Source organism: Physeter macrocephalus, chromosome 8 (genome assembly GCF_002837175.3).
Source record: "Physeter macrocephalus isolate SW-GA chromosome 8, ASM283717v5, whole genome shotgun sequence".
Classification (NCBI taxonomy): domain Eukaryota; kingdom Metazoa; phylum Chordata; class Mammalia; order Artiodactyla; family Physeteridae; genus Physeter; species Physeter macrocephalus.
In genome coordinates, this window is record NC_041221.1 from 29,484,025 (window position 1) to 29,501,989 (window position 17,965).

Here is a 17,965-nt window from a genome sequence, read left to right on the forward strand (position 1 = left end):
AGATTGCTTTTGCTATTTGGGGTCTTTTGTGTTTCCATACAAATTGTGAAATTTTTTTTTCTAGTTCTGTAAAAAATGCTAGTGGTAGTTTGATAGGGATTGCATTGAATCTGTAGATTGCTTTGGGTAGTAGAGTCATTTTCACAATGTTGATTCTTCCAATCCAAGAACATGGTATATTTCTCCACCTATTTGTATCATCTTTAATTTCTTTCATCAGTGTCTTATAGTTTTCTGCATACAAGTCTTTTGTCTCCTTAGGTAGGTTTATTCCTAGATATTTTATTCTTTTTGTTGCCGTGGTAAATGGGAGTGTTTTCTTAATTTCACTCTCAGATTTTTCATCATTAGTGTATAAGAATGCCAGAGATTTCTGTGCATTAATTTTGTATCCTGCTACTTTACCAAATTCATTGATTAGCTCTAGTGGTTTTCTGGTAGCATCCTTAGGATTCTCTATGTATAATATCATGTCATCTGCAAATAGTGACAGCTTTACTTCTTCTTTTCCTATTTGGATTCCTTTTATTTGTTTTTTTTTTTTTTCTCTGATTGCTGTGGCTAGAACTTCCAAAACTATGTTGAATAAGAGTGGTGAGAGTGGGCAACCTTGTCTTGTTCCTGATCTTAGTGGAAATGGTTTCAGTTCTTCACCATTGAGAACTTTGTTGGCTGTGGGTTTGTCATATATGGCCTTTATTATGTTGAGGAAAGTTCCCTCTATGCCTACTTTCTGCAGGGTTTTTATCATAAATGGGTGTTGAATTTTGTCAAAAGCTTTCTCTGCATCTATTGAGATGATCATATGGTTTTTCTCCTTCAGTTTGTTGCTATGGTGTATCACGTTGTTTGATTTGTGTATATTGAAGAATCCTTGCATTCCCAGAATACACCTCACTTGATCATGGTGTATGATCCTTTTAATGTGCTGTTGGATTCTGTTTGCTAGTATTTTGTTGAGGATTTTTGCATCTATGTTCATCAGTGATATTGGCCTGTAGTTTTCTTTCTTTGTGACGTCTTTGTCTGGTTTTGGTATCAGGGTGATGGTGGCCTCATAGAATGAGTTTGGGAGTGTTCCTCCCTCTGCTATCTTTTGGAAGAGTTTGAGAAGGATAGGTGTTAGCTCTTCTCTAAATGTTTGATAGAATTCGCCTGTGAAGCCGTCTGGTCCTGGGCTTTTGTTTGTTGGAAGATTTTTAATCACAGTTTCAATTTCAGTGCTTGTGATTGGTCTGTTCATATTTTCTATTTCTTCCTGGTTCAGTCTCGGCAGCTTGTGCATTTCTAAGAATTTGTCCATTTCTTCCAGGTTGTCCATTTTATTGGCATACAGTTGCTTGTAGTAATCTCTCATAATCTTTTGTATTTCTGCAGTGTCAGTTGTTACATCTCCTTTTTCATTTCTAATTCTGTTGATTTGAGTCTTCTCCCTTTTATTCTTGATGAGTCTGGCTAATGGTTTATCAATTTTATTTATCTTCTCAAAGAACCAGCTTTTAGTTTTATTGATCTTTGCTATTGTTTCCTTCATTTCTTTTTCATTTATTTCTGATCTGATCTTTATGATTTCTTTCCTTCTGCTAAATTTGGGGTTGGAAACGGTGTTTCGAGAGGCATCTAAAGATATCTTCCTCAGCACTAATTTCCTTATCTGTAAAATGGATTTTTTTAAGAATCAAGTGAGAAGATGTTTATCAAAGCACTTAAAAGCACTTTGTAAACTTCATAATTCAACATAAATAAGAGGCATTATAATTAACTATAAAACAGATAATCCGTTTTTCAGTGTAGATACACATCAGCCACGGTCAAAGTCCCGAGGACATTTAAGTGTTGGAAGTTGGATTATCCCATCAGGTTTTCTTAGAAAAGACTGTACACACTCTGTAAATCATTCATTCGTTCAGCAGATACTTAGTGCACGCCAGCTATGAACCAGGTATGAGGGATGCAGCAGTGGACAGTGCAGAGTCCCTTTTCTCAGGAGCTCACATTCCAGAGTGAGGACAGCAAATACATAAGTGAATAAATAAATATATAGTGCCTCAAGGTGATAACAAGTGCTGAGAATAAACGGGGATTCTAGTTCATACAGGGTGAAGACGGAAGGATTATCCAATAAAGGGACATTTGCTCAGAGACCTAAGAAAGTGGAGGTGGCCCATGGCGCTATCCAGGGAAACCCTGTCCAGTGCACACATGCTGAGGCAGGGGGGCACCTGAGCCATCTGGGAACCAGCAAGGAGGCCAGTAGGGTTGGAAGAGGGGGTAAGAGCTAAGGGCACGGGGGTGCAGGTCCTTGGAGGCCCCTTTCGATTTTACACGTGGTGTGTGATGGGTGCCACCTGAAGGCTTTGAGCATGGTAGATGGAATTCTGTTTTCCAGAATCTCTCTGGCTGCTGTGAGGAGAATAGACCATAGAGGTTGTCAGGGCAGGGCAGGGAAACTGGTTGAGGGGCTAGAGGAATAATCCTGGTGACACAGTGGTTCTTCCTTGACCAAAGAGGGTTGAACTGAATCCCTAGACGGTCACCTTGTTAGACTAATAACTATTGATATATACATTTGCCGTAGTTTTCAAAGTACGTCCGTATCCATTATCTCTCGCGGCATCCTCATTATACCCCGTGGAGGCACGCCAGCTATTCAGTCTCATTTCAGAGGAGAGTCTTGAGACTCAGGCAGGTTAAGCCTCCTGCCTCAGGCCATAAAAAGTAGATCTGAACTGGTCTGTGATTCCCAAGCCAGTGCTCTCTTTCTGCCACACCCAGGTCATGGCCAACCCTTCTATCTCATACCTCACTTCTTTGGACCAGAAAGCTACCAGACCGTTGTAGGGTGAGAACTGACCTTTACTGAGCTTCCCGAACTTTCCAGGGCCAGGGCAGGATATTTACACACATGATCTCATTGCCTCTTCACAGCCACCTTGCAGGGCACGTGATCATCCTTATTTTAAGACAAAGAGAAGGATCGATTTGCCCAACGTCAGGCAAACTAGTGATGGATCTGGAATTGGAACCGTTATCTTTCTGATTCTAGAGCCCCCAAAGCCTCTTAAACCCAAAGTCGTTAAATGGTGAAATGAACATGGAAAGCCCATTCTTGGCGTTCCTCCTCCGTAGGGGCTGGGAAGGGAAGGGGTAACCTCAGGACCTGAATCCAGAGGGGGTTAGGAATCCGTAAAGGAGCCCCCCAACTGCACCCACATCCCCCCCCAATTCTCGGAGGTCGCTCTGAGCGTGTGTTCTGTCTCTCCGTGTAGGGTGCTCCAAAGTGACCTGCATCAGCTTGACCCGGGAGGCCTCCATTAAACTGTCCCCCTTGCATGGCAAACAGATCTCCATCCGCTACCTGGACATGACGGACTGCTTCGTGCTGGAGGACGAAGGCCTGCACACCATCGCGGCGCACTGCACGCAGCTCACCCACCTGTACCTGCGCCGCTGCGTCCGTCTCACGGACGAGGGCCTCCGCTACCTGATGATCTACTGCGCCTCCATCAAGGAGCTGAGCGTCAGCGACTGCCGCTTCGTCAGCGACTTCGGCCTGCGAGAGATCGCCAAGCTGGAGTCCCGCCTGCGGTACCTCAGCATCGCCCACTGCGGCCGCGTCACCGACGTGGGCATCCGCTACGTGGCCAAGTACTGCGGCAAGCTGCGCTACCTCAACGCGAGGGGCTGCGAGGGCATCACGGACCACGGCGTGGAGTACCTCGCCAAGAACTGCGCGAAACTCAAGTCTCTGGACATCGGCAAATGCCCTCTGGTCTCCGACACGGGCCTGGAGTGCCTGGCCCTGAACTGCTTCAATCTCAAGCGGCTCAGCCTCAAGTCTTGCGAGAGCATCACGGGCCAGGGCTTGCAGATCGTGGCGGCCAACTGCTTCGACCTGCAGATGCTGAACGTGCAGGACTGCGAGGTGTCGGTGGAGGCCCTGCGCTTCGTGAAACGCCACTGCAAGCGCTGCGTCATCGAGCACACCAACCCTGCCTTCTTCTGAAGGGACAGCTTCCAGCCGTCGCTGTTTTCATACAGACATGAACAAAACAAAATGTTTTTTCAAAGCAGCATATGTAAGCGCCGACACCCACTCGTAACAGCTCTTTCTTCCAGGAAGGTTCTTAGGAATCTGGCTTTCCTTTTTCCTAATTTCTCGTGGGCAACAGAGGTCCAGGAAAGGAGGCCGGGGGGCACATTTCTATCGCAGCCAACGGTTTTTTGGGGGGGGTCAGGTCATTTGTAGGCAGTTTCTCGTCTCAGAAAGATGTACCTCGGAAAGCGGATTGCAGTGTCTTTAGGAGCGCGCCTTTTTCTCTCTGTCTCCCTCCTCCTGGCCACAGCCCCGAGGTCCACACCCTGGCCCCTCCTACCCCACTCCTCCCTCTCCTACACCAACAGCAAATTATCAGAATAATAATGCTCTCCAGACCGCCTCCTCTTTCAACTGCTTGATTGGCCTGAAGCACATTTTCCAGCCCCACACCCAAGCAAATTCTTGTCAGATAAACGTCACAGCACCTGGTATATATGAAGCGCTTCTAAACCTTTTTAAAGAATCACTGGTGGCAGGCAGCACGGTGGAGGAAGAGACCTGCGTTGTTCCCCCAACTCCCAGCTCTGCCACTTACGAGCTGTGTGACCTTGGGCAAAGCACTTGACCTCTCTGGGCTTCGGCTTCCAGCACCGAATCAGAGGCCATCCTCTGATCTGATGGAGGATTAGCTTCATGCCCATTTTAGAGCTGAGGGAGCAGAGACGTCAGTAAACACAGGCTCCTTGGCATAGAGCACAGGAGACCTCTACCTCTTCCAAGGGTGTTGATTCTGTGGATGCTTTCAGGAGACACGCCACCACCAGCGTCCTGTATGTCCTTCACTCCGATCTGAGTATCACTTACAGCCTGTTTGTTTTGGTGAGCGAGTCTCTTGGTCATCTTCTCCTGCCCAGCTAGATGGATGGTTTCTGTACACAGATGCTTTCGGCATCACTCCACTCCACACCATCGTATGGAGGCCATGGGATTCCCAATCACAGCAAAACCCACATCCCCCAGTCAGGTTGATCTTTCTGAGTGGTTTCAAGTAGGAGGAAAGACACTCATAATTTTTAATTAACAAGGGAGGCCCAAGAGAACCCATGTCCTCTAGGGTGTTTCAAATCCCTCTCACTGCACACGTGGCATGCAGCTGGGAGGAACAGACGCCTCGGTTCTTTGGCATTCAGATCACATTTCTACTTTTCTCATCGATTTGTTTCCTTGTGCATCCAGACTTCATCGCATGAAGCCTGTTGGGGTTAAGTCATAAGTGTTTAATCGTGCAGATTGCCACCTTGTGTGCCTTCCCCTGTGACTGTTTTTGCATGTCCTCCGTCAACGATGCAGGGCAGACTTCCAGTTAGTTTAAATCCTGTCCACTCAAAAGTGCCACACAAATGGAAGAAGGAACACAATGATAAGACTTAGGCGCTGGTCCACCAACCAGACCCTTGGAATACAACATTAAAGTCATTGCCAAGTATGCATTTTAAATGGTCCTATTTGGATAGAAATCCATTTGCTATCCTCATTCATGTGAAGTCAGGATGCCAGAAATTCCACTGCTTGTTTTCATGAAATTTAATTGCTTTTTGTTAATAAACCCATGACCTCTCTTAAATTATTCTTTGGCAACAGCCCTCCTCCGTCACCGTCCAAACAGTTCATCCATTTCTTTCTCAAAGGATCCACCACCCAAACCCAGAACCTCTGTGTCTGCAAGTCAAGCACGTGGAATGGGTTTCAGATCGAGCCTGCGCCCCACTTGACAACTGCACTCCTGCTTGCCTTTGTCCTACGTTGAGAAGCAGGAGGTAGGGTATGAAATATGACCTCCTCTCCAATCAACACCGCCAGCAGCTTAGAGGCGTGCTCAAGGCTGTGTGCCATGGGGGAAGAGGAATTGTTTGGCTGGGGATAGTATCTAGTGATGGTCACGAGGTTTAGAACCGTGAAAGGGGTCGAAGGTAGCATTTCCCTGCTGTATGACTTGTGACCCTGTCTAAAGCTTCAGAATTTGAGAGTCACAAAGGACTGTGCCTGACCCTCGGCACTGGGATCTTCCAAGTGAGCTGCTTTAAGTCTCCCGGATGAGAGGAGAGATCCAAAACGGCTCCCAGAACCGGAGAAGGGCCATCCCGTTCCAAATACCTTTATCACCACCACCTGACCACAGCACCTAAACCGTCTTCCAAACATGAGACAAAGCCGACTTTCACACCGATTGCCCAGCATGGACTGTCTTTCCCAGTTTCTCCCTTTCCCCCAGTCTTCTCTTCACCCATTCTGCTTGCCCTTGTTGTACGTACCTATGACACAGGTTCCCGGGGTAACAGCTCAGCAGATTTTTAGAGACCAAGCAAAAAGCCTCACTAGGAAATTGATCTGTTTTTAAACATTGCTTCCTCCCTGCCTCTGCAAAACTGAATGCTCGTTGTTGTTGTTTTTTAATTCTAATGTTCAAATCACTGCGTGCTGTATGACTCTAAAAAGCCTTAATTTACTACCACCAAGAAATAAAGCAATATGTTCGTAATTGGGTTAAGCCTCATTTAATACCCTGGCCAAAGGAGCCTGGTGTTCAGATGGTGACAGTCAAAAGTGAGGGACAAACTTGCCTCACGTCGAAGTAGATGCAGGTCGGGTCACTGCAGTTGTCGTCCCTTTCAAGTTGCACCCATGGTTTTGTCATTCCCCTGAGTTCACTGTCTTTTGCTGAAAATTAGCAGGTAAGTGAAAAATCATTACCTTCACAGTGTAGCTTAGGTCTTCAATTCCCTAACCCACCCTTTGGAGTCAGGTGTGTTTCGGAATTTATAATTTTTCACATTTTAGGAAGTTATCTATGGCGTATTTTGTAACACCCCTAGTAGAATCTTGGACAGCACTCTTAATAAATGTGTTACTATTTCTACAGCGGTGGATATGAGTAGTCAACTGCATAAGATTATTAGAGGCTATAAATAGCCTTGTATCCGTTCAGGTCAGGTTTTGTCCCCAGATTAAGTTGTGCAAGCATAATGAAGAAAGCTTCTCTTTTAGCAGAGCTTTCTGGATTTCAGAATCAGAGATAAGTAACTGTGGCCTCAATATACTTCCCCTGGCACTGGTTACAAACGTTGGAGAAATTTTCAAAATTATGTCGACCATTTGTTGTTACAAATTTTTTAAAAAGTCTTAGAGCGTTACGACCTGGGAGAAGAATATGGTAACTTGATCTAAAAGGAAAAATTATCAGTCAGTTGGAAAAAGAGAAATGCCAAATATCTCTTCACCCAAACCTTCAGATCTGAGAAATCAATATGGCAGAAAGTAAGTACTGATGGATGCATCAGAGACTCCATCTTTAGCAAGTAAAAAGGTTTTGAGATATCGATTTTAAATGTAGTTGTCTTCAGCCTTCTTCTCACCCTATGTGAGCTGCTTAATGACTCTCAGGTAAACCAGTGAGACTGTTAACTGCTTTGGAACGTTAACTCGAAGGTAGACAGGCAGGCCCATGCAATTCTTGTCCAGATCTCAGATAAGGTTAGCAGTAAATAAAATGCATTTGCCCTCGAGGTCCATGATTTCTTATACTGACATTTGTTGAGAAGTAGAAAAAAGGCTTCAAGAAGTCTGACATCCAAGAACACACAACATGAAACCAAAAAGACTGAGTATTTTTAAGGGGAAAAATAATGCAGTAAAATTGCCTACTGGGTCTAAATTTCCACAGAAAAGTCACCCAAAGTAGTGCGTTTGTTCAATAGCTGGCAGTCATGATTAGTTCAGGGAGAAGTTAATAGACAGTAGAAGAGGGAGAGAGACTCTTCAGGGACTAGGTAAATATTGCGTGAAAACGTTCACACAGACAGTCTGTGAAACAAAATTGGTTTTCATCTTGCACGCTCTTGGTCAAATGGTTCCTTCCTTTTGCTCCGTCCGCCAACAGGGGCTCTGAATGTTGCAGGAAGGAGCGGTGCGGGACAAGGGGAGTGCCTGTGGCCATCTGTCTGCAGGGGATGCTCACGCCATCATTGAGACTTGCCTAAACACAGCTCCAGTCGTCCAAAGAGCAACTCAGGCACGTTTCATTAAGATGACCATCAGGTGGGCAAAGTTGTTCACTCCAAGGAAGAAATACTCTCATAGACACTCAGACTGAGGACACACCAACCAAGAACGCACTCAGGAAGGGATTATTCCTCCTTCTTTCCTTGAGTGCGTCATTATCTCCTAAAGCCACAGGTCCATTTTGTAGAGTCTTTTTTTGTTTCTTCTCAAGTCAGCAGGTCAACTTGCGTTTGAAACCACATGAGATGAAAGAACATGGCCATTTGGGAGCTGGATATGGCACCATCCCTGCCTGTCAACAGCACAGCTGTGACATCTTTGGCAGAGCTATCCTAGGAAATACGTACAGCTAGAATTCTGATCTCGTGGAGCATCCAGGAAGGCTACATTTAAGCTCTAAATTGTTGCTCAGGAAGTAACAGTCAACATCATCCAGGTATCAAAGGATGGCTTTAAAAGATCATTAAAAAATAAAACGGAAAACCCTGACCTAAGTATTTCCAAACTGGTCTTTTCTATATCGTAGAATGTTTCTCCTTCTGGTCACTCAGCTACTGAATTTTATACTGATGAGATCAGTACGTCTGAATTCTGTCCTGGCCCATGTGATGACCGACATATGATGGAAACTGGATGTTGCAATCCATTCTTCACGAACAGTGAATCCCCAGGGAGTGCCGATCATTTTCTTCTGAAGGAGCAGATGGTCCTCGGCACCCCTTAACTCCTGTAACGAAGGTTTATTGACCAGGTACTGTAATAGGTTCCAGGTGAATAAGAAACAATATCCTTATGCTAAAGGAACTCAGATCAAATAATATCATGTAATGAGCTGGAAGGTGGAGAAGGGAATATACAAAGGAGAGTGGCAACATTTTTTCATTCATTCATCAAATAAGTATTTTTTAAGAACCCAGTATGTGTCAGGCGCCATGCTGGCACTGAGAGTCTTGCCCTGATGGTGTTCACCAAAGGAGTAAATTCACTGAGGCTGGATTCTTTGAAACCTCAGATTTTATCAGGGTTGCAACTGTGAAATTATCTGCCCGCAGTCATAATCAACTAAACAGTGAAATCCATGAGAAAGTGGAAGAGTGATAGGAAAGCTTTTCATCCTTGTTCCCCTGCAGTCACAGGCAGTAATCCTTCTGGTTTTTCAGAGCCCCAAAGGTCTCCCAAAGTCTGAGTAGTAGACTTATTAAGCCCATTTCCAGATAAGCACGCAAAGATACAGGGGAGAGGATTTCTAATTACAAAGATTAACCAGTAATTGGTACTTCCTCTGTCTCTCATCTTCTAACAACCACTAATGAACACACAGCCACCTTGTATAAATAAAAAAAATTTAAAAAATCCGGGTTTCGCGTCCTGAATGTATTCTTCACGGGTGTTTACGTTAAGAATTTAAACAAACTTATCATGGTCTTTTTCATTTAAGAGAAAGTAGATAAAGGGACAAAACTGTCACAACTGATAAATATCCTTCTTCATTTTATCTCAAAGCCTTTCTTTTAGAGATGGAGACCAAAATAGACATGATTACCTTTGTATAATTTTACATTTTTATACTTCCAGTATAACTGGAATGCATTGTGTTAGATTTTAAACTGTGCAGTCTCTCATTTTGCAGTCCCACACTGCCTAACAATGGAGAAATGTGAGAAATAGTGGTTTTTCAGGCTCCCTTGCCACTTAGTAAATCCCCTGAAGAGATCATTTTGCTGAACAGATCCTTGTCTTAGTGGAAGATCCAGAGAGGGAGAATTCAGACCATTTCTCTTGTTCTCATTACATCCACGCAAGCCAGCATGTGATTTATGACATAGTTGATCTGTATGAATGGCGTTTGTGAAGCACAAGCTTTCCACTAGCTACTCGGACTCTGAGACTCCAGATGGCTCTCCTTTATGTTCATAATTTTTAAACACCCAAAAAATAATGACCACTGGAAGTGTGGAGACCAGGAGGCTATGGATTTTTAAAAAATAAAATGTGAGAGAGAGAGAGAGAGAGAAACAACAACAACAAAAAAACCCTTCAGATAATGACCTCTAACTCACATAATGAAAACTAAAATCTCCTCCGGATTTCCAAGCTGGCATTGTTTCACTGGTACCCTCACCTTGGGGCTCCTGTGGGTAATGTTTCTTTTAAAAATAGTGCACACGGGAAAGCGATGGGAAATACAGACACCGCCACGGGAGGGCATTAGTCTCCTTTCCTTTTAAAACGTGTGCTTAATCCCACAGGCACGTGGCAAAATAACCTCAAAGCTGATCATGTTATGTAACGAGTCCTCTTGTGTTTCAGGAAGAACAGCCACACGTTCTCAGGTACTGTCTCTGTTTCTTTAACTTCCCTCACCCGAAGAAATCTGTTGGCCTTGTGGCTTCAGGGCTCCGACACCTACTTCTTCACAGCCAATAGCTTGCTCTGGTCACGGAGAAAAGTGACCTTTCTTATCTGATTTTCTGCTCAATGCAAAGTATAATATCAGCAGCTCCACAGCAAAGCCCCTCTCCAGGGCTTGGGAGCCCAGTGTTAAACCTTGGGAGTAGCTGGAATCCAGGAAAGGCCTTGGGAGAATTTGGCTGAACGTCTCTGTTGGCTGAAAGTAAGAAACACTGAGCTAATGCAACTTTTTAAACTTTTTTTAAAGGTTACTATGTCTTGATTTGAGTGAGATAAATTTTATGTACTTAACCTCCTTTTTCACAGGACTGCCTGCCCATTGAGTTCTCTGTGGCAACTGATGAAATACAAATTCAAGTGTTAAGTCCTGTTTTGTTTTGGTTTTTGCATTCTTCTGTATTTTTCTTAGTTATGCTAGGTGGGTTTGGCTACTCTTGAGTTGTAAACTGTTTTCAGAAGATGTGTCCCTGGGTTGGACGGTGGGGTGAGGTGCAGTCTCTGGTGATTTCAAAGGCCTTCTCAGGCAACACTGCTCAGCGTGGGTAGCCCAACGTTCAGCAGAAAATACCGCTGTCAGAACGCTGGAGCAGTTTGTCAGGGCCACAGAGCATTTTTGGAGATGATCCTGGAAATATAACGAGCCTTGATCTGCAAGACCACAGAGGTATGCCACTCCATTCCTCCAAGTTCAATTCCAGACAGTATGCAGAGACTTAATTACCCCGTAGCTATAAACTTTAAGTTTAACAAATTTGGAGGGTTTTTGTTTGGGGTTTTTTGTTTTTTTTTTGCCGAACCCAAAACTTCATGATCTATTTGTAGATGTTCCCTCATCATTTCCTATTCATTTCCCTGGATGGTCCTGCTTGTGCAGTGTTTACAGTGGTAAATTTTGCTCCCGTGAGAATCCAGGGTCCCTCATGTAAACGATTAGTGACTATTTTCAAGTCTCTTGAAAATGGTTACAAAACTACAGGTAAGCCCTCAATAGATGTGGGCTTAAAAATTTGAAAAAATTTCAAAAAGCCACTGAGAGAAAAGTGTCAAGGTTCTTTATGACATTTTGCTTCTGGTAGAACATCACAGGAACAAATGGTTTGTAGGTCTTTTGTCTTGCTTTTAACGAAGGCCCAGATATAGCCTTTCTGTATGTCCAGGAATGGACTAGAAATACAAATAACTGAACTTTATTAAAGATTAAGTTTCATTTTAGAAGTGTTCCAACTTCAGTTGAAAGGATTACAACTAGAAATTTCTCATTTCACTTCACCTTTGTCATAGGAAGACCTGCTGGTCCCACAACTTTATATAACTGAAAAAAACCCTTTGCTTTTTGTTTGGGTTGTAATAGGTGCAATAGACACGGATTGTGTAGTAGATGAGCTCTAGGTATCCTTGATTGTATTCCAAGATATCATTAGCATAGAGAGAAATTTAAGTCTGCTTCAAGTGAGCATCAAGCAGTTAGCCCCAGTAGGATTTATGCACATCTGAACACCTGATCCTTCAGAAAACTACTTTTAACCACCATCCTTCTGATTTAGCAGAACCCGAACCAAGGGTAGAAGTTCTTACAGGCCCTTTTTCCAACCTTCCTGAAACCTCTCCCCACCACTAATCTGAAAGCAGAGAGTCTCGCCAAAGGACTCAAACCAAATGGACTTAGCTCATTTATTCTCGACTTCTTTATTAACAATTTCCAAATGTCCCTGAATTTACCTTGGTCTAGCATTTGGGATGCCGCTAAGCTTTTTACAGTAATTTCTAAATGTCTCCACCAGCATTCCTCTTGACATTAGAAGTCCGTGGTAGCAGAACTTCAATATCCTCTCGTGCTAAGATCAAGTCCCTCCTACAGACTCCAAAAGAGCGAACACAGAGATATTGACCAACTCTGCCCCTGGCACATATTACAAATACAAAGAGAAAAAGTTGCCTTTAACTTTTTATAACAGGATCAGATCTGATCAAGTTAATTAATAATCAGATTAGGATTTAAGAGTCCAGAATTTGCTTCTCGGTTCTGCCACTGATTTGCTGTTAACGTTTGGAAGAATCGTTTAATTTCTGTATTAAAAGATATGACAACAAGAGTTAAGGGGTCAAATTTTTTGGAAGTATCACCATTGTTCATATTTTACATGACAGACTGGTTTTCATATAAAAAGATGGTTGGGTAGGTGACAGATTGATAGATAGATAGAAAGATAGATAATGTATCCATAAACAAACATGTATATATTTGGTCGAGGAGTACCCAGCATGGATGCCATCTCATAAAAGTTTCTGGTGTTTGTGAAATTCAAAATATTGAGGGCTGCGTCTGCCCTCGATTTTTATCAAAATCGCTCTAAATCTTGCCAATCTGTCCAACTAAAAAGAGTAGAAGAATAGAGATATTCTACTGATGCTGGAATAAGGACAAGAAAGATGTTTGACTCAGCCAATAAAATTGAAACCCTATAGGAGAAAGCCAAGGGGATAAATAACCCATCTGAATTAGGATGCAGACAGGACTTCATGGCTTAGATTTTTTTTTTTCTCAGTTCTGGTTACTAGGACTAAAGATGAGGGTATTTGCTGATGGCATCCAAAAGTCTCCCCTTTGCCAAACACAATATTTTTTCCAATGTGGTAGTGAAATGTGTCTTTTGTACTGACTTTTAAAATCCCCTAGCCAGATTTTTTTCTGGAAAAATATAGCAGAATGAATACCATTGATAATCAGAAGTAGCCAGCATTCTAGGGAAACAATTTCCAAAGAACACAGCTACATTTTTGTATGTGCTGCCTCTTAGTGTTTTCTTTGGGGCAGAGCAGTTAGATCTGACCGGAAAGACATAACTGAAGGGCAGGCTGAAGACGAGAACTATTCTAAATATGTCAAAGAAATACTTGGTTATGTAGGTCTTATGTCGCTACTATTACTTTATTTTTTAAGTGCCATATCTGGGGATGTGGAGTCATGCACGGGAAGAGGGAAAGGACTGTTACATATCCTTTGTTCAGATCAGAGTTTGTAGGAGCTCAGTGACACCAGAAGGACAGATATCCACAGCTGACTTGCTTAGGGAAAGCTGCTCTGAGGAGATGACGTAGCAGCAGGAGAGAAAATGCATTTGCAGCAATGCAAACAATTTGCAACTGAGTGCTGTTATTAGTTTCCTATTACAGGTTACAAAATACCCCCAAATTTGGCAATTTAAAGCAATCGACATTTATTATGTCAGTTTCTGTGGGTCACAGAACTGTGTTACAACTGTATCTTGAGTTTTGTATCTCACAGAACTTGGGAGCAGTTTACTGGGTGATTCTGCCTCAGGGCCTTTCAGTTAAGATATCCTCTTGGCTGTAGTCATCTGAAGGCTTGGCAGGTTGAAGAATCCACTTCCAACCTCACTTGATGGCTACTGGCAGGAAGCCCTGCCGTATAGGACTCTCCATGGGGCTGCTCATGACATGCCAGCTGGTTTCCCCCAGAGCGAGTGAGCCAAGAATGAGGATGAGAGATAGCAAGCGGGACGCCACGTGCCTTTAATGACCTTGCCTTGGAATGACATACTGTCACTTCCGCTGTATCCTGTTGGTCACACTGACAGACCCCGATACAATGTGGGAGAGAACTACAAAAGCCATGAATTCCAGGAGGCAGGGATTATTGGGGCACTATCTTGGAAGCTGGCTACATAAAATACATAGCATCCCATTCTTTTCTTTTCTTTTTTTTAGCATCTTTATTGGGGTATAATTGCTTTACAATGGTGTGTTAGTTCCTGCTGTACAACAAAGTGAATCAGCTATACGTATACATATATCCCCGTATCCCCCGGCTGCTTCCCACTAACCGTCTATTTTACGTTTGGTAGTGTATATATGTCCATGCCACTCTCTCACTTTGTCCCAGCTTAGCCTTCCCCCTCCCCATGTCCTCAAGTCCATTCTCTAGTAGGTCTGTGTCTTTATTCCTGTCTTACCCCTAGGTTCTTCATGACCTTTTTTTTTTCTTAGATTCCATATATATGTGTTAGCATACAGTATTTGTTTTTCTCTTTCTGACTTACTTCACTCTTTATACAGACTCTAGGTCCATCCACCTCACTACAAATAACTCAATTTCGTTTCTTTTTATGGCTGAGTAATATTCCATTGTATATATGTGCCACATCTTCTTTCATCTTCATTCATCTGTCGATGGACACTTAGGTTGCTTGCATGTCCTGGCTATTGTAAATAGAGCTGCAATGAACATTGTGGTACATGACTCTTTTTGAGTTATGGTTTTCTCAGGATACATGCCCAGTAATGGGATTGCTGGGTCGTATGGTTCTGTATTTTCTTTTGAAAAATCTTTGTTTTGCCAGCTCTTAAGCCCAGATCATCTCTAGGCATGCCATTGCACGTCCAAAGGCTCATTGATGGGCTGTGCTATAATGCGGTAGCTTACTCAGTGTCTCAAGATCTCTTTCTCCCACTAATAATCACTCCAAGGAGAAAAGAGTTTTCTAAGGATGTTATTTCCCCAAAGATATGGAGTATGCCACATGGTCCCCTTATAACACTAATGTTAGCTCTAAGACAGATTTCATTATAAATAATTACTTTCATTAAACCTATTTGAAGACACTGTCTATTTTATAATCCACTATCCCTTATTCAACATCTGACACTCTTAATTCACTCAGGTCTCTGCAAAACGTCTCAGGCAATAAATTTCTTCTCGGGTTTTAGTTCCAGGAAAAAAGTGTACTCTACAGGCAAGCTTGCCTGCTTTCTTTAACTGTCCAGGAAGATAGCATATCTCAGTGTAATTCTCTGTCTTCCTTCATTTCCAGGAAATCTAGAAAATAATTAAGGCCAAACTATAATCTATAGCTCTTTCTAGGCAATTAGTAACATCTATTCCTTTTCTAAATTTCATATGATTATTCTTTTTCTCGTTTTTTCATTATGTTTAAAGTTATATACTACCTCCAATCCTTTCACAGTAGCCAGGATTTATAGGCTAAATAAATAGTAAATTATGACAGCTTCAGCCAAGAGAAAATGATCTTTGACTCAAGATCCAAAATTGAGGTCCATATACAAAAAACTGTCATTCAGTTCTGGTGGCAACACTGAAAATGCAGGACTCTTAGCTGATATCGCCAGTATCTTGAGGAAGAAGCTGTCTTTTTTGTGTGTTCGTTTCTGAAAATCATGGAGCCAACAGGAGATGTTTCAGCTTTGTCTCTCCTCTGAGTCAACTTGGATACTATTTGTTATGTCCTGAATTGTGTCCCTCCCCTTTGCAAAATTCATACGTTGAAGTCTTAATCCCCAGTAACTCAGAATGTGACTGTATTTAGTAATAGGGTCTTTTTTTTTTTTCCTGTATTCTCTCAGCCATTGCATTATTTATTTATTTATTTATTTATAATTTTTTTTTTTTTGGCTGCATTGGGTCTTAGTTGCAGCACGTGGGATCTTCACTCTGACATGTGGTATGTTTCATTGCGGTGCGTGGGCTCTTTGTTGTGGTGTGTGGGCTTCTCTCTAGTTGTGGCTCACAGGCTCTAGAGTGTGAGGCTCAGTTGCCCTATGGCATGTGGGATCCTAGTTCCCCAACCCGGGATCATACCCACGACCCCTGCATTGGAAGGCAGATTCTTAACCACTGGACCACTAGGGAAAGTCCCGGTGATGGGGTCTTTACAGAGGTAATTAAGTTAAAATAAGTTTATTAAATTGTTTCTCAGAAGAAACAATGATGTGGACACCTGGATCTTGAATTTCTAATCTCCAGAACTGTGAGAAAATAAATTTCTGTTGTTTAAGCCAGCCAGTCTGGAGTACTTTGTTATGGCAGCCAGAACAAACAAATACACTCTTATATCCCCCCACAAAGGAGTAAAAACTGAAGCCTTCAGTATTTTCATAATCAGGGTCAAACCATAATTGGCCACAATTTGGTTTGAAGATATGAAATCATGTACAGACTGAGTACAGGGAAGAGAATGGCAGAACTGCTGCTTGCAGTTATCAACTGCATCCCTGGTGAACTTCTGGAAGTATCTAAAGCATCGTCTGAACTCTGCTGGGGTAAGGTAATGCTAACAATGGGGGAGGGGTATCAAAGGGAAGATTGTTTCCTGTAAGACCCAAAGCTTGTACTTCTCCATCAGTTCTGAAGTACCATAGTTGGCTATGTCCTTTATGGCTCCAGCTCACCAATTGGCATCTTCTGTTCATCTTTTGAAATTGCTTTAAATCACTGCATGCGTTAAATTGCTTTTTTAAACCTACAGATGGTAAGGGGTATATGACCTTCTCCTGGGGTCTGAGGGAGAGACCTTGAAATGTGGACATGATAAGTCAATATTCATGTTAAGATCACATTGACACGTCCTTCTTGCTTCCCCGGGAGAGACAGAGGAGCACTTCTTGGCCCAGAGGATGTTTGCGGTAGTACAGGTCTGCTGACATCATGGCTGGATAACATTTCCCGAATCCAATTTGACCTTATGATCTAGTAAAGGGAGGACTGCCAGGGAGAGGTTGAGAAGAGGTAATGGGTGGAAATTCAGAACCAGGAAAAGTTGTCCCCTGCAGATAAACTAAAAGACACACAAATATTTCCTTTTCTTTCCCACTTCCTTTAAAAAAATCTATAGTATTTCCTTTTCAGAAAGGAGATAGAAATATTTATGCATGGTGTTGCTGGTGACATTCTATTTTCACCTTCAGAATGTGGTGCAGACAGAGCTATTCCAAATATTTTCATGCTCTTCTTCCAATGGTCAACTTTGATAAATGAGGGCCTATATCCATTTTCTTCTGATCTCTGCTAAATGTACGTCATGATATTTTTCTTCAAGATATAAGTTGAACCTATCCATGAAGGATGCATGCCTTTCAATGAAGAAAGTAGAATGCTTAACAGCTGACTCAAGTATATAGGTGCCGGGCATATATACATCTGAGGCATTGATGGATGGTGTGTCCCTTTGTCGGTATCAGCTATGATGATAGCAGGACTCATAAGTGTAGTTCATCAGCTACCATGTCTTGGCTGGAAGGACCAGGTAGTATGAATGATGGCTATGAAAATACCATCACTGTTGTCATCACTCATCCCCTATACCATGACTGGCTGCTTTCTGTAACTGCTTCCTTCATCATTTTATTAGAGCAAAGAAGCCGTGGCCACAGTGTGGGGTTCACTGCCATGTCCTGAATCATGGAGACACCAAGAGTCTTGGCATCAAAAGTACCAGTTCTGTGTTAGCTATAGGACCCTTGGCAGGTCGCTTAATCTTTCTTTCCCCAATGGCCTCATCTTTCACATGTGGGAATTTGGCCCAGACCTCTTCCCTAGGTTATAGGGTAAGAGATGATAGATAAAAGTGCTTGGTCGGGCTTCCCTGGTGGCGCAATGGTTGAGAGTCCGCCTGCCGATGCAGGGGACACGGGTTCGTG

At 42.8% G+C, this 17,965-nt stretch overlaps 1 protein-coding gene across 2 annotated transcripts in view; it reads left to right on the forward strand.

Moving 5' to 3' along the window:
- The window catches only part of FBXL7 (F-box and leucine rich repeat protein 7), a 457,095-nt gene extending 450,504 nt beyond the window's left edge, over positions 1-6,591 (forward strand). For both annotated transcript variants that reach the window (XM_024118365.3, XM_055086513.1), the window contains one exon: positions 3,270-6,591. In XM_024118365.3, coding sequence (XP_023974133.1) covers positions 3,270-4,006 — 737 coding nt within the window. In that variant the 3' untranslated portion in view covers positions 4,007-6,591. The remainder of the gene's footprint in view (positions 1-3,269) is intronic.
- The last annotated feature ends 11,374 nt before the right edge of the window (positions 6,592-17,965 follow it).